At 53.3% G+C, this 26,828-nt stretch overlaps 4 protein-coding genes across 4 annotated transcripts; 3 read left to right on the top strand and 1 right to left on the bottom strand.

Annotated features, from left to right (window-relative positions):
- Window positions 1–1,673: 1,673 nt before the first annotated feature.
- ENH_00029920 (hypothetical protein, conserved) lies at window positions 1,674–3,728 on the bottom strand (the record flags this gene model as incomplete). The annotated part of the gene is made up of 1 exon (XM_013580054.1): window positions 1,674–3,728. The coding sequence occupies one exon, from the start codon at window positions 3,726–3,728 to the stop codon at window positions 1,674–1,676; it is 2,055 nt and encodes a 684-aa protein (XP_013435508.1).
- Window positions 3,729–6,817: 3,089 nt separating this feature from the next.
- Window positions 6,818–17,614, top strand: ENH_00029930 (hypothetical protein, conserved; the record flags this gene model as incomplete). The annotated part of the gene is made up of 4 exons (XM_013580055.1): window positions 6,818–15,692; window positions 16,168–16,354; window positions 17,106–17,207; window positions 17,482–17,614. The coding sequence occupies 4 exons, from the start codon at window positions 6,818–6,820 to the stop codon at window positions 17,612–17,614; spliced, it is 9,297 nt and encodes a 3,098-aa protein (XP_013435509.1).
- A 2,811-nt stretch (window positions 17,615–20,425) lies between these two features.
- Window positions 20,426–22,934, top strand: ENH_00029940 (hypothetical protein, conserved; the record flags this gene model as incomplete). The annotated part of the gene is made up of 5 exons (XM_013580056.1): window positions 20,426–21,575; window positions 21,972–22,048; window positions 22,300–22,357; window positions 22,565–22,731; window positions 22,896–22,934. The coding sequence occupies 5 exons, from the start codon at window positions 20,426–20,428 to the stop codon at window positions 22,932–22,934; spliced, it is 1,491 nt and encodes a 496-aa protein (XP_013435510.1).
- A 2,926-nt stretch (window positions 22,935–25,860) lies between these two features.
- ENH_00029950 (proteasome component PRE3 precursor, putative) lies at window positions 25,861–26,783 on the top strand (the record flags this gene model as incomplete). The annotated part of the gene is made up of 2 exons (XM_013580057.1): window positions 25,861–26,571; window positions 26,661–26,783. The coding sequence occupies 2 exons, from the start codon at window positions 25,861–25,863 to the stop codon at window positions 26,781–26,783; spliced, it is 834 nt and encodes a 277-aa protein (XP_013435511.1).
- Window positions 26,784–26,828: the final 45 nt, after the last annotated feature.

Consider the following 26,828-nt stretch of genomic DNA (forward strand, 5'->3'; position numbering starts at 1 on the left):
GTGGAAGCCTCACGAGCACAAGCCTCTCGCGTGACCGACAAAATGGCGGTCCGAGTAAGCAGTTCCACAATTGCCGAACTAAAAATGCAGGTTTTAGCGGAGTGAGCAAGGCCAGGAGCCAAGATAAGTTATACATAGACAAGAAGTATCGCTCGATATATTGGTGTTTTCACGCAAATTCATATCAAACCCCGGACTCCAAAAGGTGCGCGTGGGGAGATTTTCTAACTTCAAATTTACATTTTTTCGTATTCCTGTATATATCTACTTCGTCAACACATGAGTCACTGTATGCACTCGGGAGCACATATACATTCAACTGAATATTAGTCTTCACAGAGAAGGACGCAGGCGGGTAGCTAAGTTCTGGGGACAAACGACCAGATATCACATGTTCCTCAGTAAAGGAGTAAAAACACTCATCTCTATGAAGATAAAGTACATATTCTGTGAGATGTGCTGACGTATATGCTTATATATGCATAGGCGTGTGGATGCACCGAAGCGTGCAACCATATGAATTGAGACGTAGCTACCCAAATGGAAGTAAAATTGTCGTTAGAGAAGATGTGGAGTTGTCAGGATGCACGAGCACATTAAAAACTAGAAAGAAGTCTGAAGTAAACGTGGACACGATTTTTCATACACGTGTAAACGTTTTCGCACATGAGAAATGCTGCTGCTTAGCGCACAATGAGCTACACGCACCTGAATCTCTTTTTGATACACAGAGAAAGCCAGGGGCTGCTGCTTGCATCCGGGGACGAGCACACTGTTAGACATGTAATGAGGCTTGTATTTATGCACCTGGGCACAAGTAATTAGCCATAGCAAGTGGCAGCCTGGCTCGTCATGCATGCACACTGGCACAACTATATTGTGGCAAGAAAGGACAGAACACAGTGAAAAGTAGGAGTGAGCCTTAAGACGAAGTGTGAAATAACAACGCGTCGAGTGCGCAGGCTTGGCGGTTTAGGCACTGAGGCTCTGGCGTCTCAAGTTCCTAATTCGTGCCCTTTCCAGCGTCCGACGAAATTGCCTCCTAATCCTGAGACTTTCACACACTGCTTGCCTATTAAGTTGCCTTCATCACAGGGTATCACGTTGCCAGCACCACTTCGTTCCCAGCCATGCGCCGCTATGCCATGAAATACTGTACAGGCGTGCATGCGCAAGTCTGCTAGCTGCGCGAAATAGACTATGCACATATGGGCAATGACGTGCAAGCGTAAAGCTACGTGGGTAAAAGGAGAACGAGAGAGAGCCTGACAAGAGCGCAAGAGCACTGCGCTGGCTCGAGACAGCACGGGATGCCTGCTAATGCAGCTGCTGCAAGTACTGCAGTTGCTGCCCCTAGTGCAGACGCCGGAGTTGGCGCAGGTGTTGGGAGTTCTGACTTAAACTTCGCATGCGCAGCATCGGCCAACAGGGCTCAACACTGAGGGTAACAACTACTTCAGTTGGGGCAGCAGCATGAGCGTATAGGTGGGTATATACTCAAAGATGTACGAGAGAAATGGGGAGATGGACTGATAGAGAGGAACACACAAACCGAAGAGATGGCAGTGCAACTGACTGGAAAAATACAGGCTGCTGTTTCTCCTGTGTTCATTCGGTTCCTTTAATACGTCTCACTGGTTTTGCTCACTGCGTTACAGCCTCATTGCTGGTGCTCATTGCTGCTGCTGCTGCTGTTGCTCTGCCTCCGGGGTCTCGTCCTCGCTGCTGTTTTGACTCGGCAGCACGTCAGGTGAAAGCCCGCTCTCTACTTCAGCTTCTTCTTGCAGCATCTTTTGGTCTTGCCCCAACAGTTGCTGTCTTGTTTTTTCCTGCTGCTGTTGCACTAGCTGCTGCTTCTCCAGCTGCTGCTTTTCCTGTTGCCGCTGCTCCTGTTGCTGCTTGTCCTGCTGCTGCTGTTGCCGTCGTGCGTTTGCCAGCGTCTGAAACGCATAGTTAAATGCAGCTTGCTTGAGGGGGGTACAGGCCAAGAGACAAGCATCAACGAATCGCCAGAACTCAGGAAAGGTGATATTGTTGCTGTCAGCCACCTCTAGAGGCACTCCAATGCATGCTCCTACAATCCCATTGCTGCTAGTGCTGTTACTGTTGTTAGCGCTGGTGGTGTGGGAAGGATTGTGTAGCGGCAGCAGTAACAGCCGGCTTGAGTGGCTGCTGCCCCTGGAGCTGCTGGGAAGGCTCCATGGGTCCGTTTCAGTCTCATCGTCTGCTCCAGCAACAGCAGCAAACAATCCTTGCTGCTCATCCAGACCCCAAAGAGCGTCTAAGGCTTGCAACGCGAAGTGTAGATCTTCCACTGTTAGCGGACATTGCTGCTGCTGCTGCTGCTCTGGATGCTGCTGTTGTTGCTGCTGCTCTTGCTGCCGCTGCAGGTCTTTGAGTTGCTGTCGCTGGGAATACTCGCCTTCACCCTCGTGCCCGCTCTGCTGCAGGCCTTGTGGGTTGTGCTGCTGCTGCTCCTGCTGCTGCTGTTGCTGCAGGTAGTTTTGAATGTAGATTTGCATTTGAGGCTTGACGGCCTCCAGCGCCCTCCAGCTTCTCTCTTCTCTCACCTGCCGCGCCACGGCAGCAAGTAGAGGCAACTCAGAGTGACACAGGTGCTCACCCCGAACAACGCGCGCTGCTGCTTCTGGTGCAGCCGCTTTTGCATTTGTTAGTGTATCCTTTCGTACTGCTATCGTTGCTGTTGCTGTTGCAGCTGTGCTGCTGCTGGTGCTGCTGTTGCTGGTGGCAGCTTCATATTTGTCTGCTGCTTTTGAGTGTCGCAGCAAATACTGGGCGAGCCAAACAAGAGGGTCGAATCGCGCCTTGAGCCCCTTACCTAAGAGTAGCCGGGGATTGGGGACCCTTTCTTCTACGGAATTTGTGTCTGGATGCTGCGGCTGCTCATCGCGGTCGTACTGCGCCTGATGCTGCTGCCGCTCCCCTATCCTTTCATCCTCCTCTTGCTGAATATCTAGCTCCGTCCCGACCTGCGGCTGCTGTTCCTCGCCTTCGTCGTCTTGCTGCTGTTCATGGAGAAGCCGCCGTCGCTGCTGTTGCAGCAGCTGCTGTTGCAGATGCTGCTGTTGTTGTTCATACTGGTTTGTGTCTGCCTGTAGTTTCTCCACGAAGTTGCAAAGAGCAGCCAAGGCGCTATCTAGCAGGGGCAAAAGGCGCTCACAAAGATACAACTCAAGGGCTTCGTAGCCCTCGCGGCTTGCAGAAGCGGTCGTTGCAGCAGCTAGCGAGCCCCATGATGGCCAGCTTGTTGCTGCTGCTGCTGCTGCGGGCCCTCGCAGTGGAGAGGTTCGTGCTGCTGGTGGACAATCAGAAGCAGCAATGTTGGGCGGGAGTTTGGGAACAGCCACAGATTGCAGCAAGACCGATACGGGCACTGAGGGATCAAGAGCGTCCGCGAGACCCGCAGCCCCAGCAGCTGCAATATCAGCAGCGCTGTCTCCAGCAGCTTTCTCTGAAGCCCCCCAGATGTGCCCGAAGGCTGACCCACTTGTAGGGGCCCCTCCAACGCTGCTACTCTCCGGGTAGTACGCACTCCTGCTAGTCCTGACTTGGTAGAGCAAATACCGCACAAGGGCCAGCCGACTGCTCAACTGTGACGAGGGTCCCCCAGGAAGACCCTCAGATAATCCTGCAGCGGATCCGTCACTATTGCCCCCTAGGTGGCCCCTTGAAAGGCTTCCTGGGGTGGGGGGTCCTTTACGTGCCATCTATTAATCTACAAGCAAAGTTTTTGGAGGAAGTAAATGCTCTGAGTGCCAACGAACCCTGAAGGCCAATGCAGCGATGACTGGGTGTGGGCGGCACACACGGCCATTTAGTTTGAAGCAAGGTATGTCCTAGTAGTGTGCTGCTGATGCGTTAGAAGTCTTCTATTGTGTTTGGCTTGATGGCGGCTAAGAGCGATCAGTTGGCTCACATGATAGTGTGAGCAGACTGAGACCCCATCGCAAGGCACGCTGAAATGAGGGTAACATCGAAGTAAAAAGCAAAACAAACTTGAAAGTAGTAGGGGTAGGAGTAGGGGCGCAAATAGCAGGAAAAGGCAACGCAGGAGGGATGACCAAGCCAGCTATTACACCGGAGGGCACCTTGGCTTGGTGAGTGTCTACTAAACTCATATGCAAGAACATGACGCCTCTATCTTTGTTTGTAGGATTACTAATATCTATTTTATTATCAGTTCAACAAATTTTCTATTGCGCGGAGAGTGAAAAGACCACTAAACCCAAGACTTAAGACACTGGGGCTGCTGCTGCCGATGCTCACGCACCGATCCCTGCCTGTTGCTGTTGCTATGGCTTCCTGATGCAGCTGCTGCGGGGAAGTCCAAGTTGATCGTTGAACTAGGCAGTAATGTATTTTGTTTTAAAGATTTCAGCAGAGCAAATCGTTTGAAGGGACGTGTAAGGGGCGCATAGACACAAAACACACACCCGCTAGACCCGAGCACGTTGGTCGCGGAAGCCATCAAGGTCACCTCCGGTACTGGAGCAGAAGCAACGTCGAAACCAGGAGTAAAAGCAGGAGAAGTAGCAAAGCACCTTGTAGGAACTCTTCGAGTTTGGATCGTGCACTTTATCCATTGGGATGCGCAGCCACAGGCGCTTCAGAAATGCTCTAGGCCCCAAACCGCAGATTCTAAAGAGCAAGCTCTGATCCGTGAGCTATAAATCCTGAATTTTTGTGGGATGAATTTGTATCATGCCCACTCTACAGGTGGAATTGTCTTCATGACGGATGCCAGGCCCGTAGACGGAACGATCGGGCTACAGCAGCGGCAGCAAGCACTGCAGCATCTGCAGCAGCAGCGAACACCTCCTCAGCAGCAGTAGAAGCAGCACAGGCGCCAGCAGCATCGGTAACAGAGTAACTTAAAATCCCCGCTGCAGATCACTCCTCTTTCAGCAGTAACAGCGACGAACTTTGCATTTGCTGCGGCAGCGTTGCTGCTGCAACGTTGCTGCGTAGCCGAAGCAGGAGCAACAGCAGCAAACAAAATGCACTTTGGTGTGGGCGGCGATGATACACTTTTGGAGGCCTCATGGAAAATCCAAGCAGGTCCTCTCAAACCCCAAGCACTAAATTCTAGATCGCACTTCCTAAGCATTTAACCCTAAGCCCTATATCCACCTGAGCGCCAAACTCCAGCTCACACTGAACCAGAGGAAGCCCTTTTGGTGTATTAATTTGTAAGTATATAAAGTGGTCGCTCAAGCACGGCAACAAGGTGGGAAATGCAACAACAGTACCAGCAAGAGCAATAAAAGCAGGAGGGACGGAAGCAGCAGCAGCAGCAACAGCAGCAGGAACGGCAATACCAGAATCAAAAACAGAAACAATACGCAATCTGAGTTGCCACTGCAAGCGTTGCTTACGCTGCTGCTGGTGCTGGTGCGATTGGCAACACCAGGAGCTGCAGTACCAGCAGCATCAGGGCTTCAGCAAAGAACCGCAGAACCCACTGAGCCTCTAGCTAGCAGTAGCAACTTACAAAACAGGACTACAACTAAGATGACCAAAAGCCTCGTTTGCACCTCGCGTCTCCAGATCATTATCATCAGCAGCAGCCGCAGCAGCCTCAGCAGCAGCGGCTTCAGCAGCCCCATCTAAGGCAGCAGCAGTAGTATCAGCTCCTGCAGCCTCAGAAGCAGGGGCCGTGTTGTACACGTGTGACTGCATCCTATTGGAACATTCTTAACCGCTATTGCAACCATTAGCAGCAGAAGTAGCAGCATAACCAATTCTCTTTTTTTTGAATCTGTGCTTATCTGCGTGGCTGACAGGGGCAATCCGCCAGCTTGAGCGGGTCTCCGGTGCAGCGAGCCGCCGCAACTTGATGCAGTTTTCCTGAGCCGCAGCAGCAGCAGCAGCAGCAACGGAAGCATCGGCAAACAAGTCCACTTGCAGCAGCAACACACTGCTGCTACAATCTCACAGAGAGGGGGCAACTCACATGCTTACATGTATGCGCAGTCTGCTCGAAGTAAACTGAAGCAATTCGTCCTAGCTTTGTACTGCTCACCTTTTTGCACTGAAAAGCGGTTATAGCGGCAGCAGCACTACCAAAAGAAAGCAGTCTCAGCAAACAAACACAACAGAATGAAAAGGAAGAAATTGCAAAAAAAGTAAACACAGAAATATGCAGGAAAAAACCGGCGAAAAAACTAATGAGTACGTGGAGACATGAGCGCTGCTGCTCTGCTTTGCGCTCCAGGATACCTTCAAGGCGCAGTCAGAGCCTAACATGGAGTGAGACAAACACAGTTGCTGCCAAGGTTGTTGCTCCTACTGCTGCTACTGCTGCTGTTCCTGGAACTATTTATTTTGTTGCTATTGCTGCTGCTGCTGATGCTGCCGCGGCCAGTAGTCGTGCTGTTGTTGCAATGCCACTGTCTCCTCAGGTGCTGCTGCGATATTGCAGCTGCATAGTGCTTCTGTTGCTGCTGGTTCATTTGCAGGTGGAAGCGTTGGCACCGATGAACCAACAGTGCTCTCGGCTACGCGCTCCTACGGGTTGGATTACTTAACTGTCTTTCCTGTCCTTGCCATTGCTTTCCTTTTTGCTTGCTTCTTTGCCAGCTTGTTTGCTTCTTGTTAGCCTGCTTTGTCGTTTGGCTTGGCTCTGCCTTTCGTGTGACAGCGCACGCCGCCCTGGCAGACGGTGCGAATGCTTTGGCAGTAGTTGTGGTGGTGCTGTTTTTTTCACTGAGATGGCTTTCGAAGCAACACAAGAGGAAAGTGCAGTAGCAGCAGCAGGTGCAGCAATAGCATGCAGCAAGCAGTTCCACTGCTCTATATGCGCTTCAGGCGTAGGGTTGGCTCTCAGCCTGGCTTGCCCTCTTTTCCTTTGGGCCTCCCTAATAGGGGGGCCCTAAGTGAGGACAGGGGCTTCCCTGCTGAAGCTAGGGCACCCCTAAGCTCAACTACAGTAGGAGCCACAAGTGAATCCTCGACTTTTTCTGAGACAGTGCAGAGGCTGCTGGGCAATCTGCAGAGCCTCACTGAGCCTCTCACTCTGCAGCAGCAACAACAGCGGCAAAGGCAAGGGCTAGGGGCAGCAACTGTGGGGCACCCAGAGAACAGTCGGTACACTTTATCAGCTGACAGCAGCAGAAGCCGAGTGAAGAGCAGACATGCAACGCATGCAAGCAGCAGCAACAGATATCCAGGTGCAGCAGAAGTTAATAATGCACAGGAGCAGCAGCTGCAGCTGCTGCTTCAGCTGCTGCCATCCGAGGAGCAACAGCTGCTGCATGATGTAATGTCAGCAGGGCAGCAACAGCAAGACTACTTACTGATGCTGCTGCGACAGGCCATGGAAACTGAGCGGCGGACAGCGGCAGGAGCAGCAGCCCGGAAGGAATTTGCTGTCGCCGCTGCTGCAGTTGATCAGCTGCTGCAGACGGGGCAAGCCCCCCCTCCTCCAGCAGCAGGAGAAGCAGCAGCAGCGGATGTGGCGAAAGCAAAAGACATGGCTTCCCTTGAGATGCAGCCACCGGTAGCCGCGGCGACTTTGCCAGCGAAGGAAGCAGCCGCAGGCGGCGCTGCTCCATCTGCTGCTGCTACACCGAGCAAGGACGGGCCACAGCTTCTGGTGGGACGCGACCCTTCAGGCGCGCTGGCTGCTCTCGGCAGCAGCCCCACAGGGCAGCAGAACAGCAGCAGCAGCAACGCTAACAGCCCTAGAGAGAGGAGCTGGAGGACACAACAGCGGGTCGAGCAGCAGCGAGTGCATAAAGCAGCAGACACACTCCGAGCCCAAACGCTTCAGCAGCAGCTCGTGCTGCAGGAAGAGCTGTTGCTGCGGAAACAACTAGAAACACGGCTGCATGCGCTTCTTGCGCACTTGCCTTCCAACAGCCAGCAGCAGCAGCAGCAACTGCAGCAGCAGCAGCACAAGCTGCCGCAGCAGCAGCTGCAGCAGCGGCAGCAGCATCAGCAGCACGACCAGCACCGTCACCAGCTGCAGCAGCAGCAACAGTATAGCCAAGAGCAACCCCCCTTGCCACCCCCTTCCGGGGCCCCTCATTTCCCTCGTCTAGCCTCTGCAATCGCTCAACAACGTATGCATATGCCCAGCAGCAGCAGCAGCCGGTCACCGACAGGGCAGCAGCAGCAACAGGCAGAAGATAGCGTAGTGCTTGAGGCCTTGAGAGAGGCGGAGGAGTTGCTGCTGAGAGAGAAGCAGCAAACGGCTGCTGTAAGCGAGGCAGTGGCAACCATATACAGTCCAGAGGCAGCAGCAGCAGCAGAAACACAGGTAGTCGGAGCAGAAGCACAAGTAGCATCCGCTGGAGCCACTCCTCTTGCTGCAGAGAGCTGTGGCTTGTCCACAGCAACGGAGGGACAAACACTTCTGCTCTTGCCAGCGACAGACACGGAAGCAATAGTTGAAGTAGGAAGCAGTAGCGGCCAGATTCAGCAACAGCAGCAGAAACGGCTTTTGCAACCACCACAGCAACAGCAAAAACCTGTAATATCATGGCAAGAGCAAGACGTTGATGTGACGCGCCAACAGGAGCCGCTTCTGCAACAGCAGCAGCACATCCAGCAACAGTTAGTAATGCTTCTGCAACAGACATTGCAGCAACCGCAGCAGCAGCAGCAGACAGTTGTGGTGCAAAGCAGCGCCCCGCAGCAGCAGCGCCAGCAGCAGCAGCAGCAGCAAGTAGACAAGGAACAGCAAACAGATCGACTCGAAGGCCTGTCTCGTTTGCCTTCGCTGCTGGAGCAAAGTAGGGTGCTGCAACAGTTGAAATCTGCTGCTGCTGCTGCTGCACCAGGTTTTCCTTTCCAACCAGCCCTAGAACTGCAACAGCAGCAGCAGGTGCAGCATCAACAACAGCAGCAGCACCAGCAACAGCAAGTGCAACAATCTCAGGGAAGGCGTGAACTGCAACAGCTGCAGCACATGGTAAATCAATCACAGCAGGAACAGGTCCGAAGTTTGGCTACAGCCGCCTTACAGAGCCACAACAACATTTTGCAACAGCAGGACGAGCAGCAAGTAACCCAGGAAGCACCCCTGGGAACGCTCCAAGAAAAAGCAGGGCAACAGCAGCAGCCGTCTGATATATTTCAGCAGCAGGAACAGAAAACGCAGTACATTCAGCAGCAACAGCTGCAGCACAACCAGCAGAATCAGCTGCATCAGCAGCAGCAGCAAAGACAAAGCAACCAGCAGCAGCTCGTGCAAAAAGAGACAAAGCAGCCATTGCAAAACATTTACGAAGAAAGACAAAACATCTACAAAGAAAGAGTAGAGCAACAGGAGCAGCAGCTGCTAGAGCAACAGCTGGAGCAGCAGCTTCAGCAGCAGCTGCAGCAACAGCAGCAACAGCTAGGACGGCAGCAGCAGCAGCTTCATCAACAACTGCAGCAACCGCAAGAGAATTCAGAGAGCGTTGAATGGCTACTACGGGAAGAAATTCAGCAGGGGTCACGAACGGCCAATCAGCAACAGCAGCATCTCCAAGAGCAGCAGCAGCAACAGGTTCTTTCAACACCGCAGAATCGTCACCACAGCCCCTCAGCACACAGAACAAAACGCATGCGTGTGATTGAGACGCAGCAGCAGCGGCAGCAACAACAACAGCAACAGCAGGACCCGCAGCAAAGGCGGCAGAAGCGAAGCATGAGCAACAGCAGTAGCAGAGCAGGAAGTACCCGTCTTACCCAGGAACAGGAATCAAGAAATGCACCAACTGCCACAAACAGTGAAACCCCCACGGTCAAGGAAGGCCGGCAGCAGAGAGCGTCATCTAGGGGTTCCCCCAGCCAGCGTGCAAGGGGCCCCAGTCTGTTTTCTAGTCAAAGCCCAGAAAGGCAACAGCAGCATCAAAAGCAACGAGATCAGGTGCGGCTGCAGCAGCAGCAACAAAAACAGCCGCAGCAACGGTACCAGCAACAGCAGCAGCAGCATGGCAGCGGAAGAGTGCGTTCCCCCTCCTCAAGCCCTGTGGATTCCTGGGGCTCCCGGACAGTGCGTCTTATAAAGGGGCGACAAAGCTCGCCTCATTGTGGAGCTGTCCCAAAGCAGCAGCAAATCCTACCAGAGACATTTAAGCCCAAGCCGCGCTCCCTGACTGCTTTTGTCCCGTACGAGGGGAGCCTGCAGCAGCAGCAAGAACAGCTCCTGCAGCAGCTGCAGCTGCAGCTCGACGAAGAAGATGGTGGGCAAGTCTCAATGACGGCTTCTCCTACAAGTAGCAGCGCAGTCGCGGTGCAAAGGCAGTACGAGGGACAGCAGCAACACCAGCAGAAACAACAGCGAAATCTGCTCCTGGCACAGCCGCAGCAGCTCAATGGAACTCCGGTAGTTGCGTACACCACATCATTTGGGCTCTTCAAATCAGAGCAAACGACACAGGGGCAGCTGAGCAGTATCAAAAATGCGGTACAGCAGCAGCCAGCAGCATCAGGTGGTGCGTCAGCTGCACTTGCAGCACCACCTGTTTCAGATGCTGAGCTGCCGCAAGCAGCAGACGCAGTGGCACGCTACGGTGCACAGCAAATGCAAGTGCCAGCAGCACCAGCAGCAGTAGTGACAGCTGAAGAAACAGACGAGACTGTAGCTGCTGCTTCTGCAGCAGCTGCAAGGGGACAAGCTGGGAGAAGGAAAGCAACTAGGGGAGCCTCAAAACGAAGCCAAAGTAGCTGCACGTACTCTTCAACTAGCCGTAATCGTCTGGGTACCGCCCTAAGTAAGGGGCCTGAAGGACCTTCAGCCTCCCCTAGAAACCGCTCTCGTACTGTGGCGCCCTCCCGGGCTGCATCATTAGCAATTACTGCTGCAGTGACAACACCGCAAGGCAGCAAACGCAGTGCTAGCAGAAGCAGCGGCAACAGCAGAAGCAACATCACCAGGAACAGTGGCACCGGCAATGGCGATGAATACGGTAACAACAACAGTGAAAGCGGCAACACCTACAACAGCAGCAGTAGCAGCAGCGCCGCCGGCGCATATGATGGAACTAGAAGCAGTCCCTTCGATCTTTCTGCTGCCCCAGCTCAAAAGGCCGCGGGAAGGGTGCGGGGTAGAGCTTACACCACGAGCTCTGTTGCGGAGCTGAAACGCAGCAGCAGCAGCAGCAAGGGCAGCAGCAGTGGTGGCGGTGGCGGAAGGCAGCAGCGGCTATTTACGCAGGAGCTACCGCGTGCTCCCATGACGCCCCTAGAGACAGCCGCAAGTAGCCAGCCTAGCAGCCCGAAGACGGGAGGCGGCAAAGCTGTTCGCATTGACACCAACACCGCCCCTCTAAGAAGCAGCAGCAGCAGCAAGAGTGGCGGGAGCAGCAGCATCATTAAGCACCGCAAGCTGACTCCTTATACAGTCACAAGGGTGCCTTCGGCTCCCCTTACAAGGCCTCAGCAGGTCTCCGGAGGGCCCGTGAAAGGACGAAGCCACAGTGTTGCTGCTGCGGCTTCCCGTAGCAAGAGCTTCAGCAGCAGTGTCAGCAGCAGCAGACGCACAACGCAGCTCTCTACTGCAGGATCCTCTTCACCCACTGCTAGAAGGGCCACCAGCTCTGCAGCCAGCACCCGTGTGCTGTCCAACAATACAAGCAACAGCAGCAGCAACAGGCAGAGCAGCAGTTCCACCAAAGACACGTGGCAATACAAAAGGGCAGCTTCGCCAGCTGGAGCAGCCGAGGGAGAGACACGTAGCTCAGCAAGAGCGGCAGCAGCAACAGCAGCTGGTACAGAAAACGGCTACTCCAGAGCTCGTGCAAAAACATGCGCAATGCCCTCTTTTGGAGAAAGCATGGAGCACCACGGAATTCTCAAGTCTCAGTCGGTTGCTCTTAACTCTGCTACTGTGTTGCAGATGCTGGAGCATCTGAAGGGTCAGCTGGAGCAGCAGCAATTTGAGCAGCAGCAACTGGGGCAGAAACAGCAAGAGGAGCTGGAACAGGCGGCAGCAGCGACATCAGCAGTAGCAAGAAACGTTGAGAGAGCTCGTGCGAAGACACAAGTAATGCCTTCACTTGGTAAAGATAAAAGTCAGCAAGGGGTTATGAAGTCATACTCTGTTTCTGTTAACTCTGCCACTTCGCTGCAACCATGGCAGCAGCTGCAGCGGCTGCTTGAGCAGCAGCAGTTAAATCAGCTGCAGCTGGAACAGGCAGCGATAACAGAAGAGAAAGACAGTCCGAGAGCTCGATCAAAGACATGTACAATACCGTCACATAGTGAGGACAAACAGCCACAGGGAGTTATGAAGTCTTACTCTGTTGCGCTCAACGCTGCTACTGCAGAGCACCAGCTGCAGCAGCTACAAAAACTGTCTCAGCAGCAGCAGCCAAAACGGCAAGAAAAGGAGCAACCGAGGCAGGAAGCACCCACAGAAGCGGCAAAAGAGAGAGACGGTCCGAGAGCTCGTGCAAAGACCTGTACAGTGCCTTCTTTTGAAGAAGACAGAACTCAGCAAGATACCATGAAATCTCATTCTGTGGCTGTTAACCCTGTCACTGCACTGCAGTTACAGCAGCTGCTGGAGCATCTGGAGCGGCAGCAAACTGAGCAGCATCAGATAATGCAAGAGCAACCGGAGCAGACGGTAGCAGCAACAGCAACAGAACTAAGGGACGGCCCAAGAGCCCGCGCAAACACATGCGCAATGCCTTCTTATGGTGAAGACGAGAAACAGCAGGGGATTGTAAAGTCCCACTCTGTTGCTGCGAACTCAAGTGCTGCACTCCATCTGCTGCAGCAGCTGCAGGCGCAGCTGCAGCAGCAGCAACTGGAGCAGGAGCAGGAACAGCTGGAGCAGTCAGCAGGAGCTACAACAGCAGGAGTAAGAGGTGGCACAAGAGCTCGTGCAAAAACCTGCGAGATGCCATTTTTGGATGGAGACAAAAAGCAGCAGGGGATTCCAAAGTCGTATTCTGTTTCTTCTGGCTCTGGTGCTGCACTGCAGCAGCTGCAGCAGCTGCAGCAGATGCAGCCACTGAAGCAAGAACTGGAGCAGCAGCCTGTTAAGCAGCTGCAGCACTGCGACCGGCAGCAGAATGAGCAGGAGCACAGCAACCAGTCGTCGCTGCGGCACTTGCAGCTAGAGCAGCAGCGGCTTCGGGAGCAACACCAAGTACTGCAGGAGCAGCAGGAGCAACAACGGCGTCAGTTGTTGCAGCTTCAACAGCAGCAGGAACAGCAACAGCAAAGCCAACGCCTATTGCCGTTGGCATGGGAAACTGCTCTGCTTAAGGCTTCTGCAGCAGACCGACAGCCGCGCACTATGGATGCCTCCGGAGCAGCAGCAGACAGCAACAGCCGATTCAGCAGCCGTAGCAACAGCAGCAGCGAGCTGCTATTAAAGAGCTGCACAGGCCAGCAACTGTGGGACTCAGCAGAGGGTGCGGAAGAAAGCACTGGGAGACAGTGGCAGCAGAACCTGCAAAAAGGGCAGCAGTATGGACAGCCTCCGCAACAGCAGGCTGGAGAGCTGCAGCAGCACTATCTTTGCCAGCAGCAGCAGCAGACGCGAGGCGACACTGGGGACAACTTGCTTCGGAGGCCAGCTATTGAGACCCCAGCTTACGTTCTCAACGTCGCAGGCCAACAGATGCCGCATCGCAGCGACAGCAGCTACGATAATAACCACAGCATGCCAAGCACATCAATGAGGAGTCTCGCGGGTCTGCCAAAAGCTCCACCACGCGATGCAGAGAGAGCAGCAACAGCAGTGGCGGAAACTGCAGCAGCACCTCTGGCGGGAGTAGCAACTACAGCAGGAGCACCTCTACTGCCGCCTTCAGCAGGAGCAGCAGAAGCATCCGTCTCCAGAATTGCGGCAGCAGCAACTTCAGCAGAAGCAGTGAACAAAGCAACGGCGAACGGGGCAACACTCTCCGTAGCGTCAGCTGTACACTCAGCAGCAACAGCAGCAGCACCGACGGCAGCACCTACAACTTCGTCCTTGGTTGCTTACAGCCATCCCTCCCATAGGACGCTTACTCCAATTTCTGGGACTCAGTCTAGACATGCAACAGCAGCACAGCAGCCGCAGCAGCAACAGCGAGAGCAGCACTCTGCAGATGGAGCGCTGTGGCGGCAAAACCGGGAGTTCTTTTCGAGTGGTCCAATAACATTGACTTCGGCGCAGGAAACGACAGCAGCAGCAGCAGCTGCAGCAGCAGCAGCTGCGGTGGCCGCCACAGCAACGGGCGCAGCAACAACTGCTGCATCTGCCGCTGCAGCAGCGACGGGAGCAGCAAGCGCGGCAACTGCTGCTGCGGCCAGAGCCGCAGCGGCGGTAGCAGCAGCAGCAACACCCGCTAACGAGGTGACACTGGCACGGCAGCTTAGTGAAGGGGAAATACGACAAGCCACAATATATGATCTGCTTCCTCAAGCATTGTCAGGCGTATCTTTAGCTGGAACAGCAGCACCAGCGACGTGGGGTCTCCAAAAGCTCTCTCAAGGGCCCGCATTTATGCAGCAACTGAGTGATGGAGAGGTTCTGGGAAACACCTCTGGCGCGCCGCAAACCGTGCTGCTCTTTTCACCACCTCAGCAACCGCAGCATCAGCTGGACAACTTCTCAGTTTCGGGAGCAGTTGAAGTTGCGCCGGTTACCACTGCGAGGCTTTCAATTGCTGCTTCCGCCCCTCTGACTGCCGCTGCAGGCAGCAACGGAAACAGCAGCTCTGGCCGCTCCTGGGTGAACAAACAAGGAGCCCCAGCACTTCCGCCGCCTCGTCCTGCGCGACAGCAACGACAACAGCAGCAGGAGCAAGCTGGCAAGCCCCGCTTCGTAGATGATGGCCGCGTGGCCACGGAGAAGCCTTCAACACCTTCGGAAGCCGCCAGCAGTGACGCGTCGAGTATCTTGCGGGGAGGGCAGCAGCTTTTACTGCAGGAGCATCGGCAGCAGTCCATCGAGCGGCATCGGGCGCTGCAGCAGGAGATGCAGCATCTGCAGCAACAGCAGCAGCAGCCTCACCTACTGTTCCACGAAGAACAGCGACGGCAGCAGAATGGAGGACAACAGGAACTGCGACAGCAGCAGCAACAAGTGATGGGACAGCCGCAGGAACAACCTATGGGGGGAGCACAGCAATCCCATTATCAGCAGATTCAGCAGTATGGAAAGGATGAGGGGCTTTACGAGCAACAGCAGCAGCAGCATGACGCTGGCGTTCTAGGGATGCTCCAGCAGCACACCCCACAGGTGCAGCAGCCGCAGCAGCATGGCACAAAGCGCGAAGATGAGCTATTGCAGCGGCAGCTGCAGAATCAAGTGGAGGGATGCCTTCCGGAGAAAATAGCAGAATTGAGCAGCAACAGCAGCAGCGGCAGCTGGGCATCAGCAGCAGCCGTGAAAGTCGATAAGTCAAAGCAGTTGCTTGATGTTGTACCTTCAAGCACGACTGAGGAGCTCGCTAACAGGCCCCTCTCAGTTACAGGCCGGCAGTTCTGCTGTTACTGCACCTGCCCGAAATGCTTAGACTGCGAATGCTACTGTCGCTGCTTGGGGCCGTGGACCGCTGTTACTCAAGCAGGGGGCCCTCCGGTACAGGACTCCCAGATTAGAAGCTCTCAAATCGGGGCCCCTAACATGAGCACCACCGTGACAGAGGAGCTGCCCTTGAGGTCCACTCAGGTGACGGTTGCAAGCGAAAAACGGTGTCTGATGAATAAGGCCCATTTTTGCTGGGCAAAAGAAAAAGGTTTGCTTTCAAACGAACAAAACGACACACGCACACACTTCCATATATGAACTGGCTCGCGGGTTGCGGCAATCAACCCGGGCAGTTATGCGGATCTGGCGTTGTTTTGGTCTTCATGCTCATTATTTGATGTTTACGCGTGCGTTCAAGTGCATGTATGCATATTGGCACATGATCATGCACTTCCTTCAATTTCATTATGCACAGGTGTGAAATGCTGCTATATATTTTGTCCCAGGCCTATGCGCATGTATCTGAATATGTGTGCATGCATACACTTCTGTAGAATATGCGTGCCTGTAGGCAAAAGCTTGCCTGTAAGCGCCTGTAGACGTTTGCTGGCAGATCTGTAGACAAAGTCCATTAGTGATAGAATGTAATTCAGCCAAACCTCGCACACAGCAACACTTGAATGCAACGCAGCAGTTAAAGCAGTCTGCCTGTAGTCGTGTGCACCGCACGCATGCGCCTTCAGGCGAGCAGCTTCTGAATGAGTCGCTGGGCGCTCTTACCGTCTTCCCAGGGAGCAGCGATCCCGCGAACGAGGCCCTGAGACTCTCACCAGGAGCCTCTGCAGGTCCGCAAGAGGCTTTTAGGGAGTCACAGAGCCCTGTGACGTACTCTGCGGGACCTTTACGCAAATTGAACGATGCTGAGAAGCTGTGAGCTGGGACGGAGGAGTTGTGATTCGCAATGTTCGCTTTTGTTTTGGTTTCGCTAGTTTTCGCACCCGCGCATACTTCAACTTGGGTTTATGAGCATTTGTGCATGCATATGCGTATATGTAAATAGCTAGATGGATAGATAGATGAATACACATCTACTTGCCTGCATAAGCGCATGGATGCCTTTGTGCTTGCACGCACGTTAATATGCATACAAATTCATACATGTACATAAATATAGCATTCTGTGTGAAATTCTATTAATGAATGCATGTATCTAGAGGTTCTTACCGAACATGTGCTTACTGCGAATGTATGTGAATATGCATGTATTTTACTAGGCATGCATACACACATATGCGTCTATGTAGTATGTAGAAGCATACAGATATATATTTGTATGCACACTAACTACTATTCTTCAAAAGCATATGCACGCACTCACATGTGCTCATTTACTTGTTCAACTTTGTGCACCCATGTGCGCACACAATTATTCATCACATGCAGATATCCGTGCATTGATATATCCGCTTTGCGACGATATTCAAATCCGTAGAGAGTACCCTGAAAAATTAATTAGCACATAAGTAAATTACGTAATAGTATGGGAGGCAGAAACTGAGGAGGAAATGTAACAGCGCGCATGCCTATGGTTGCAAATGCATTTACAGCAGCTTGATACTAAAGTACCTAGGATAAAAAGCTGTTGTTGTGACTGCTGCTTTTGATGGTTTCCTCTGTACAGTCATGAGGACTTGGTGGAGGTTTTAAGGGACCTGAAGGAAACTGGGGTTTTCTCCGAGAACCAGTTTTTATTTCTTTCGAAACAAGCCGAAGCGAAGGATGAGTCAGTAAAATGCCCTAAGCATTGCTGCTGCTGCTGTTTTTGTGACTGCTGCTGTGGCTGCAGTGGCTTCTGCTGTGCTTTTTGGTCCCTGAGCAGCTTGTGGAAGTACGTTGACTCTCTTGCTGTTGCCTGCACTGTCCCCGCTGCTGCTGCTGTTGTTTTTGCTGATGCTGCCGCTGCATCTCGGCGCAACACTGGTGCAAGCAATGGTTCTGCCGTACCCGTACACGCATCACAAACGCTGCTGCAGTTTTTGCTGCTGCTGCTGCTTTAGGAGAGTAGTGCAGATATTCTTGAAGTACTTTAAAGCTGGCAACGGCGACGAGTTCATCAAGTCCCTCAGCGACCTGGCGCCTGAACTGTCAAACCCATACCCTGAACCCTTGAGCACAGGCTTCAACCCATGAACTTACGTTCCCAAACCCGCAGGCCTAAAGTCTGAACTCTTGGAGCCTAGTTGGCAGTCCAGTATCTTTTAAAGGCGCTTAGGAGACGCCTTGGCTTCAAGAGTCCTGATTAGCATGCCCATCCTGGCGCTTCCTGCAGCGATTCAGGAAAGGAGACCCCCATAAGGCCACTCACTGAAGTCTTTCATTGATTTCCCTCTCTCGGAAACTCTCTTCTGTTTTATTTTGAATTATGAAACTTGAAGCCTGCATGCAGCTAGAATTCTTGGTGCCTTGGCCCACCACAGCAACAGCAGGAGGCGTTAGAAGGGCTCCTGCCACTTATTTCTGGGAGTTCTGAGCCACCTGCCCCTGGACTACTCTGTTAACGAGACCTGACGGCCTGTGGAACTCATCGAAGACCACCTGAGGTCCAGAGGAGCTCATACAGGGCCTTCACCACCTCAGTACAGTTGCGTTGCAAAAGGTCTAGCGCATGAACGGTTACTAGTAACGAGCTGCCTGTGCTGCACAGGGCAGGGTCTCAGTGGCCTCACTGAAAATTTACTGGGTTTGAAACATAAGCGTAGAAAAAATAAATTTTCAAGACCTGTCCGTGGCTAGCTGTCTCTAGCTAACGCTCGTTACGCGTCGCCCCTTTATCTGCAGCTTCCACAAATAGCCACAGCGTTTGTCTGTACCCAGAACCCGCTTGTATGCCCCAAATTCAGTAGTAGCAAAAGAAGTTGCACACACATGTACGTGCGCGTATAAGTAAACATTGTTGCTCGTGCGCAATGCAAATAAAAAAATAGCTGATTCAAACGCACGCTGTATCCAAACATGCAGAATACGCACAAGATGGAAGCTTTGTATGTCACATAGTAGAGCAAGTGCTCCAGGTAAATCTTATCAGATGTGTTAGGCAACCTGTGGTGCCATCCCTTACTTTACGACAAAGGCGCGTGTAATCGTTATATACTGTGGGCACACGCATTCCTATGCGCAGATTCGCCTGTTTGTGCTTGTGCCTGCCTGTGATTCTGTGGACTTCTTTATATCTGTTTGCTCTTATCATTTGCATTGCGTGGCTCGCTAATTTGTTGCTGCGCTCTGAACCATGGCTTTGAAGAGGAATAAACGCGCATGCTACACTGACTCGCAGCACTGAAGCCACAGCGGAAGAGCCCTTAGAGAGAGCAAAAGACCCTTAGATACCCTTGTACTCCCCTAGTTGTCTTTAGTGGCTCGTAGTGCAAGTCAGCTCTCTAATTCTCTTAAACTCACTCCCACCGAGCTCGGCATCACCAGAGGCAAAGCAACGTTTTCAGGAAGCTCTAAGCTATCTTTGGAGATATCATAAGCACAGCCAAGTAGCTTTCAAGCAGAAAAGTGTCTCGTTAATCTTGAGGAAACCCGGATATCCCGCCAATATGGACCCGGGACTGTTGACGTGTTGCAGCGGACCATACAACGTGCTGCGCGCTCGTGCTATGTGTTGCTGTTATTGCTGCTCTACTATTCACAGAGCCTGTGATGCAGGTTTAGGGCTATTGAAGTTTAGCGCTTCCCACTTAGTGCTCAGTTGGGGTTTTGAGTCCTACAATCTAGTGTGATACAACCCCTCCACGGACTGCGCTGCGAGCAGCTGCGTTTAACAAAATCGACATTTTGAAATCAGGACACATAATTGACCTCTACTCCTGCAGGTGCCGATGCTGGTATTTCTGTTGCTGCTTGGCCTGCATGTCTTCTTGTCACCTCTTTGCAGCAGGAGCCCTGTGCAACCGTTCTTAGCGCAAGACTGGGAATTCTCAGTTAAAATATTGCATAGGCTCGTTACTGTACACACATCTGGGTAAAAGTTGCTGCCGTTGCAGCCACTGCAGGTGCTGCTGCCTCTGACATATGCAACAGCGTACCTGCATGAGGGGCCCCTCGTTTGGAGGGTTGGTTGTTGCCCGTATGCGTCTTGCGCCCACCTCTTCATATTTCTTTTTAAAAACATGTTTGATATTTAGCAACCTTAACATCGGCTTGTTTCATCGCTGTGAGGTCAATTAGCAGCATCAGTACACGCAGTAGGGGCAGAGGAGGCCTGTTACCTCTACCACGTTCTTATCAGGCCCAGTCTCGCCTGTTCTTTTCTCCCTCTTTTCCTTTTCTAGTTCAGTTTTTGCTCTTCCTTTATTTTTTAGCTCGAGAAGCTCTCGTTTTCCCCCACAGGCCTCTGTGCTACTGCTGTGGATCAGTGGGTCGTGAGCAGCCCTTGCCTTGCCAAGACTGGGAATTCTCAGTTAAAATATTGCATAGGCTCGTTACTGTACACACATCTGGGTAAAAGTTGCTGCCGTTGCAGCCACTGCAGGTGCTGCTGCCTCTGACATATGCAACAGCGTACCTGCATGAGGGGCCCCTCGTTTGGAGGGTTGGTTGTTGCCCGTATGCGTCTTGCGCCCACCTCTTCATATTTCTTTTTAAAAACATGTTTGATATTTAGCAACCTTAACATCGGCTTGTTTCATCGCTGTGAGGTCAATTAGCAGCATCAGTACACGCAGTAGGGGCAGAGGAGGCCTGTTACCTCTACCACGTTCTTATCAGGCCCAGTCTCGCCTGTTCTTTTCTCCCTCTTTTCCTTTTCTAGTTCAGTTTTTGCTCTTCCTTTATTTTTTAGCTCGAGAAGCTCTCGTTTTCCCCCACAGGCCTCTGTGCTACTGCTGTGGATCAGTGGGTCGTGAGCAGCCCTTGCCTTGCAGGGGGGCCACGTGCCGCTTTCCGCACTGCTGCACGCAGCGCAGCAGCAAATAAGCAGCTGTAGAAAACAAGGCAATGAGCGAGGAGTGGACTACTAGTGGGGCCTCCTCGGCTCCCCAGGGGCCCCTCACATGCCCCTCATCGCTCCCCGTAGCACATTCTAAGGATCCCCGCCAAGCGTCTCAGGGGCCCGGCTCCGAGGCTTTCTGGCGCTTTGGTCAGGAGGGACTTGCTATTGGTTCCCCCCAGGGGACCCCACGAGACCCAAGAGTTGATGCAGGGCTCACAGGGGCCCCCCACGAGACCCTATGGCGGCCCCGGCCTGAGGCTGCGCCCTCTTGGCACCCCCAGAAGGAGCATTTTGAAGTCGGGGCTTCCAAGGCCCCAAGCACGGTCAGCAGCTTTGTTTGGAGCGGAGAAGGTGGGCCCTGTGAGTCAACTGCGCCCTCCGAGGGCGTTTGGCCGGGGCCCGGCTCTCCCGTGCTAACAGGGTCTCCCTTTTCTGTGTCTGACAGCATACCGGCTGCGACTGCCGAAGGCGTCTGGGCGCCTGCTGGTGTTGAAGTGCATCACTTATCGCCTGCATCATCTTTCGAGCCGCCAGAGAAGGAGCTCGAGGCAGAGAAAGCGCTGATGTTGCCGTCCCCTGCTGCTGCTGCTGCTGCCCCTACGACTTGCAGCAGCAGCAGCGGTGTCTCTCCTCTCGTCCAGTTCCTAAGAGCTTCAAAGACCCTCAAGATGTCTCTGACGCAAACCATGGAGATGCAGCAGCAAACACTGCAGCTGCTGCTGTTGCACCCGCAGTTGGCGCCTCCAGATTTAGATGCCCCTTGCTGCTGGTGCTCTACAGCAGCAGCAGACGCGCAACAGCAACCGCAGTACAGCAGCTGCGTCGTACTTCTGCAGATCGAGATGCTCCAGCAGCTGCTGCAGCAGTGCAGCTCGAGGCTGCAACAGCAGCAGGAAGACATTCTGGAGGCGGAGGGTCAGTTGCAGCAGCAGCAGCAGCAACAGCAGCAGGACCCGGTGACATGCTTGCTCCCACATTGGCAGCAACAGCAGCAGCAGCAGCAGCTAGCTGCTGCAGCAGCAGAGCTCCGCATCCGCCGCAGCGTCCTCAAGCATCAGTGCTCAGACTTCCAGCAGGCGCTGCTGCTCCAGCAGCAACTGCAGCAAGAAGCAAACGCCAGATGGTTATTGGAGGCCGCGGACCATATTAGAAGCTGTGAGTTTTCCTGCTGTTGCTGCCTCCGCCCCCTGATTGTCCAGCTACCGCTACTGCTGCTGCTGGTGCGGCTGGTGACCTCAGTGACTTCTGCTCCCATTGACGCTGCTTCTTTTGGTCTTAGTTGTGTTCTTGCTGCTGTTGACTTCGGGGCTGCCCTGAGTTCTGCTGCTGTTGGGAATTGGTGTTCAGATAAATGAGCAGAAGACGAGTAGACCCTGCTTGGTAGTCGTGCCTCTGTACCCTACCACACGCTTGTACCCGTGCAGATTTGCCGATTTGCTCAGATGTACATACTTATATGTACTTGTGCGTGCATATGTCTTTATAAACGTATATGAATGCAAGCCTGCAGCTTGTGAGTACAAGTCGCATTCGCCGTTCTTGCCATTGCAGCTTTTGCTGATTCCCCCACTGCGGATTTGGCGAATATTTTGCGGCCCGGTTCAAGCCTGAACCCGCAGATCACACAGGTAAGCAGCAACAGTAGCAGCAGCGGCACAAACTGGGAACTTTTGCCACGGCAAAAAGTGCAGCCCTACAGCAGCATGTTTCTTTCCCGCCGGTTGCAGTGGCGAACTTATCTTACCATCATGCTCCACAGCAACGGCAACAAAAGCAGCACCGTGAAAAAGCAACAACAACTGCAACTACAGCAACAGTGCCAACTATAGCTGGTGTGCGTGTTCTGCTGCTGTGCGGCTGCTGTGCCGTGCGTGCACAGGGTCTTGTGGGGAATCAGCTATCAGAGAAACGCAGCAAACTGCTGCAGCTCGAGGAGAGTAAGCGGCAGCAGCAGCGACGGCACCAGCGACAGTTGCAGAAGCGATTAAAGTTCTTGTCGTCGGCGCCCCCTGCCGGAGAAGCAAGACCAGCATGGAGCTATTGCTCCATGCTGGTCTAGCTGCTTTTGCCGCGGCTTCAGCTCCTAATCGGTTTGCTGCTGCTGCTAGATCCCGCGCGCCCCCGCTGATGCTGCGTGTGTGCAGAGCTCAAGGAACTGCAGCAGCTCGCAACAATGTTGCAGCAGCAGCAGCAGAAGCGACAGCAGCAGCAGCAGCAGCTAGATGGCGTGACGACACAAACGAAGCAGCTTACAGCTGCTGCTTGCACTGATCTGCTGCTAGCCCACAAATACCGCAAACAGTCACTGAAGGTATAGTGCCGCTGCGGGTGCTGCTGCTACTATCTGCTGCTGCTGTTCGCCATAGTCGTTTGCTACTGCTTGCAGTTGCTGTTTCTTACTGCTGTGCTGCGATTACTGAAAGTGGCATTTGCTCCCGTCACTCTGTGGCTGGAAGCTGTGGTATGATGATGCAGCGGCCGCAGCACAAGCAACACCAGCAGCAACAACAGTGACAGATGCTGTGCAGGGGAATGCCGTCGGTGCAATGCGTTGGGGGATCTTCACTTCGAGTTGCTTGTATGCGTTTGCTGTTGCGCTGCTGCCGTTTCTGTTGCAGCAATCTCTATGGCTTGCAGCAGCGGTGGTGCTGCTGTTTCTCATTTTCGTCCTGCCGCACACTTCCCTTGGCTCTCTGCTATCGCTGACCAACTGAATACAGCAGCGGCCGCAGCAGCTTGGTGACTGCACTTTGTTGTACCAAGAATCTTGGAGATCCTGCTGCGGCTGCTGCCACCTACCGCGAGAGTGTGACAAAACGGCAGCAGCAGAAACAGCAACAGCGCCAGCAGCGACAAAGCTACAACGGCAAACGCTGAGGCTGCTGTTGCGGCCAAAGCGGGTGATACCAGTCCGCTGCTGCAGACTTCCGAGCCACAGCAGCACGAGCAGCTGCACCAGCTGCACCAGCTGCACCAGCAGGAGCAAGGTACTTCTTCCGTCGGCGCACCAGAAATTCCTGACAGCCGCAGCAATAGCAGGCTGCAGCATTAGAGGCCACTGGCAGCAACAGCTGGAGCAATGGCAGCAGGTTTTACTTCAAGGGGGCCCTTTACGCAACGGTGGCTTCGGCTGCTGCAGGGGCTATTGCCACTAGGCAGCAGCTGAATCAGCCGAGTGTAGAGGTTCACAGTTTTCACAAACACTGTACAGATATGCATTACTAGAAACACGCCACGTACAATTGAGCGTATGGACAGCTGCATGTATGCCTTTCTGACGTGAACATCATAGACTGCGTGCGTGTGTGTACACTCATCTCTCGAACTTACCTGCTTAGGGTAGACAGACAGACAAACAGACAGACAGACAGACAGACACACACACACACACACACACACACACACACACACACACACACACACACACACGCACGCACGGATATACATGGTTCGTATATGCGTTATTCACGTATATTATATATAAAATATGTATCATATATATAGAACGAGCCCATACGTGCTTTGGTGCATGCGCCCATATATGTATATTGCTGTTTCTAGATGTCTGCTTGTGCAGACGTGTAGTAGACTGCACTCATGGCTCTGCAGGGCAACACTGCCGGACACATTCAGTTACAGCTAGCTCTAGCTAGCTGTTACAGCTAGCTCTAGCTATCCACAGCTAGCCTTGGGCAGCCCGGGCCAGCCAACGACTGTGAGGGGCATCTAGGAGAGCGCCTTGTTGCTGCTTGCAGCAGCGAGCTTCCTCTAGTCAGCGAGATCCAGCGAGTTGCGTCCAGTTAGCTGGATTTCGCTACCTGGCAAGGTGTGATCAGCTGGCGGAAGGTAACAGTGGGCAGTGGGGGTCGCTTGAAACAGCCATAAAAAACTGAAAGTGTTTAAGCTAACTAAAGCGTTTTTGGTTTTTTTCCACTTGTTTAAGTGAACAGTTGGTCATTCAAATATCCCTGCGTGCACAGTGGCTCACATACTTTTACACAGTTGTGCCCGCGTATTTGTTATTATGCAGAATGTATTCCTACAGCATCAGCAGATATACATTTGGAAGCACTGTTAGCTCATTTAGATGCTGGGGAGAAGCGCTTATATGCATCTCCACAGAGGTGTATGCCATTTCGCATCTACAAGCATGAGCCCTCCAGTGTGGTGCAGAAAACGTAGGGAAAGGCTCTGCTAAGCCGTAGGAACCGTGTTACCGAGTGCACTCCATGAGGAATTCTAGACTGACCTGGTTCAAGCTAAACAATTAGTAGGCCCAATCAGAGGCACCGCAGAAGATAAGTGCAGCAGGAACAGTGATGGGAGGCAATACTGGAAGGTGCACCAAAGCTGCATTGCTTCCCGCAGCATCGGTGCCAGCCGTGCAAATGCTAAGCAGGCACCTACGGTGGGACCGTTATGCGCTGCGGCTCTTCCCGATCGAGACGCAACTGCCTGGAGCGAACGCTTCCATCTTCCTACAGCTGTTGGTGCTTGAGCCGCGTGCAGTGCAGTGCTGACCCTACGTGTCTTGGCCCTGCTTTGAACCAGGGGTTAAAGTACAGGCCTTCCCGTGGCTATGAATTCAACGATGGCTTTACTTGCCAGTATGTTACCTGTTGAGACATGCCGTGCTCGTTTTAGCCGCCAGCTCTCTAGCTAGTCAACGCCATCGACAGGCCACCACAGGCCTTTACCCTAGATCCTAGAACGGGTAATGTTTAAGCGCCTAAGCCGTGACTGAACCACGAAAAGCTCTCCCATCGGAGCACCGCAAATACACGTACAAGTATATGCATGCGTGGCTACAGACCTAGCGGAGAGAAGGAACTGCGTGTGCAACTGGAATTGTTTGCGCTTGCTACACGTGAGTACTTAGCCCTCTGCTCTGTAATAGCCAGCTACACTATTAGAATTGTAAAACCCATTACGCAAGAAACCCAAAGCCGAGCAACTGCAGTTTTGCCTAGACAAGAATTCGACAAGAGAATCTAACCTAAACAAAAGAGCGAAAAGTTTGAAACTATTTAGACTTTTTTGCGTTTCCCCGATAATTGCTGTATTCAGAACGCCAGAGGCTGTACTCAAGGAGCATCCCTCAAGGCACTGCCGCTTGCTGCAGCGTTATGTCTTGTGTGTTTTGGTTCCAAAAGCTGGAAGAAAACTGCTACATTGAATTCAAATAAAGTCATGCATTAAACTGACTATATTTATGTATCCCTGATTTTTCATCACATGCTTTAGCGACCTCCTCGTGCTCGTTTGGTTGCCGCTGCATGCGCTGCTGCTGTTTGCATTTCTGTAGCTGGCCTTGTATATCTTTGAAAGATTGAGCCGTTTTGTTATATAAATTTTGTGTTTCTTTCCGATTCATCCTGTGTCGGCCGCAACGTGCCCGGACTCCTCCGTCTGTTTCGCTCCCTCGCTCCCACTATTCACCATGGCTCAGGTGGTACTCGACAGCGACGGGCTTCCTACCCTCTCCTTTCCCACCGCCGACCCCTGCACCGCAGCAGCCGCGGCTAGTGCCGCAGCAGCAGAGGTGAAGACGGGCACGACTATCGTGGCTTGCTGTTACTCTGATGGCGTGGTGCTGGGCGCGGACACACGCACATCAGCTGGCTCTTACGTAGTGAACAGAGCTGCGCGGAAGATAACGAAACTGGCGGATAGGATCTGCGTGTGCCGCAGTGGAAGTGCTGCTGATACCCAGACGCTGGCGCAGATAGTGCGGCTGCACCTGGAGCTGTACACGCAGCAGCTGCCTCCCCAGTTCAACAGGGAGGCCCAGGTGCGCGTTGCTGCCCACCTGCTGCAGAGGCTCGCCTACGAGTACAAGGACATGCTGACGGCCGGCCTTATAGTGGGTGGCTGGGACAGCCAGCGGGGTCCCCAGGTATACTCAGTGCCCTTGGGCGGCTGCTGCGTCCCTGTGCCATACACGGCGGGGGGCTCGGGCTCTATGTTCATTACGGCCTACCTCGATGAGCACTACCGGCCCGATATGACGAAGGAGGAGACGGTCAATTTAGTGAAGAGGGCAGTCTCACACGCAATTCACAGAGATGGCAGCTCAGGGGGAATGATAAGGCTCGTGACCATCAGCAAGGATGAGATGGAGGAGATGTGTGTAGAAGGAAACAGACTACCTGTGGGGCCCTAAGCAAATTAAGTCGATCTGCATTATTTGTTCCCTTTATTAGCTGCATTTCGTTGATTGGGGTGTTGTGACGGTTAAAGGGTGACTGGGGAGGTGACGCGCATGCAGCTGCAGCAGCTGCTGAAGCAGCAGCGATTGTTGGCGCTTGCAAGGAACCAGCAACAAAGAAGCGGCGGGGCTGCAGCAGTTCTGACGAGGGGTAGTGGCAGACGCAGCGCAACAACTTGCAGCTTCAACAGCACATACAA

Source organism: Eimeria necatrix, genomic scaffold (assembly GCF_000499385.1).
Source record: "Eimeria necatrix Houghton genomic scaffold, Enh_scaff218, whole genome shotgun sequence".
In the NCBI taxonomy this organism is placed as follows: domain Eukaryota; phylum Apicomplexa; class Conoidasida; order Eucoccidiorida; family Eimeriidae; genus Eimeria; species Eimeria necatrix.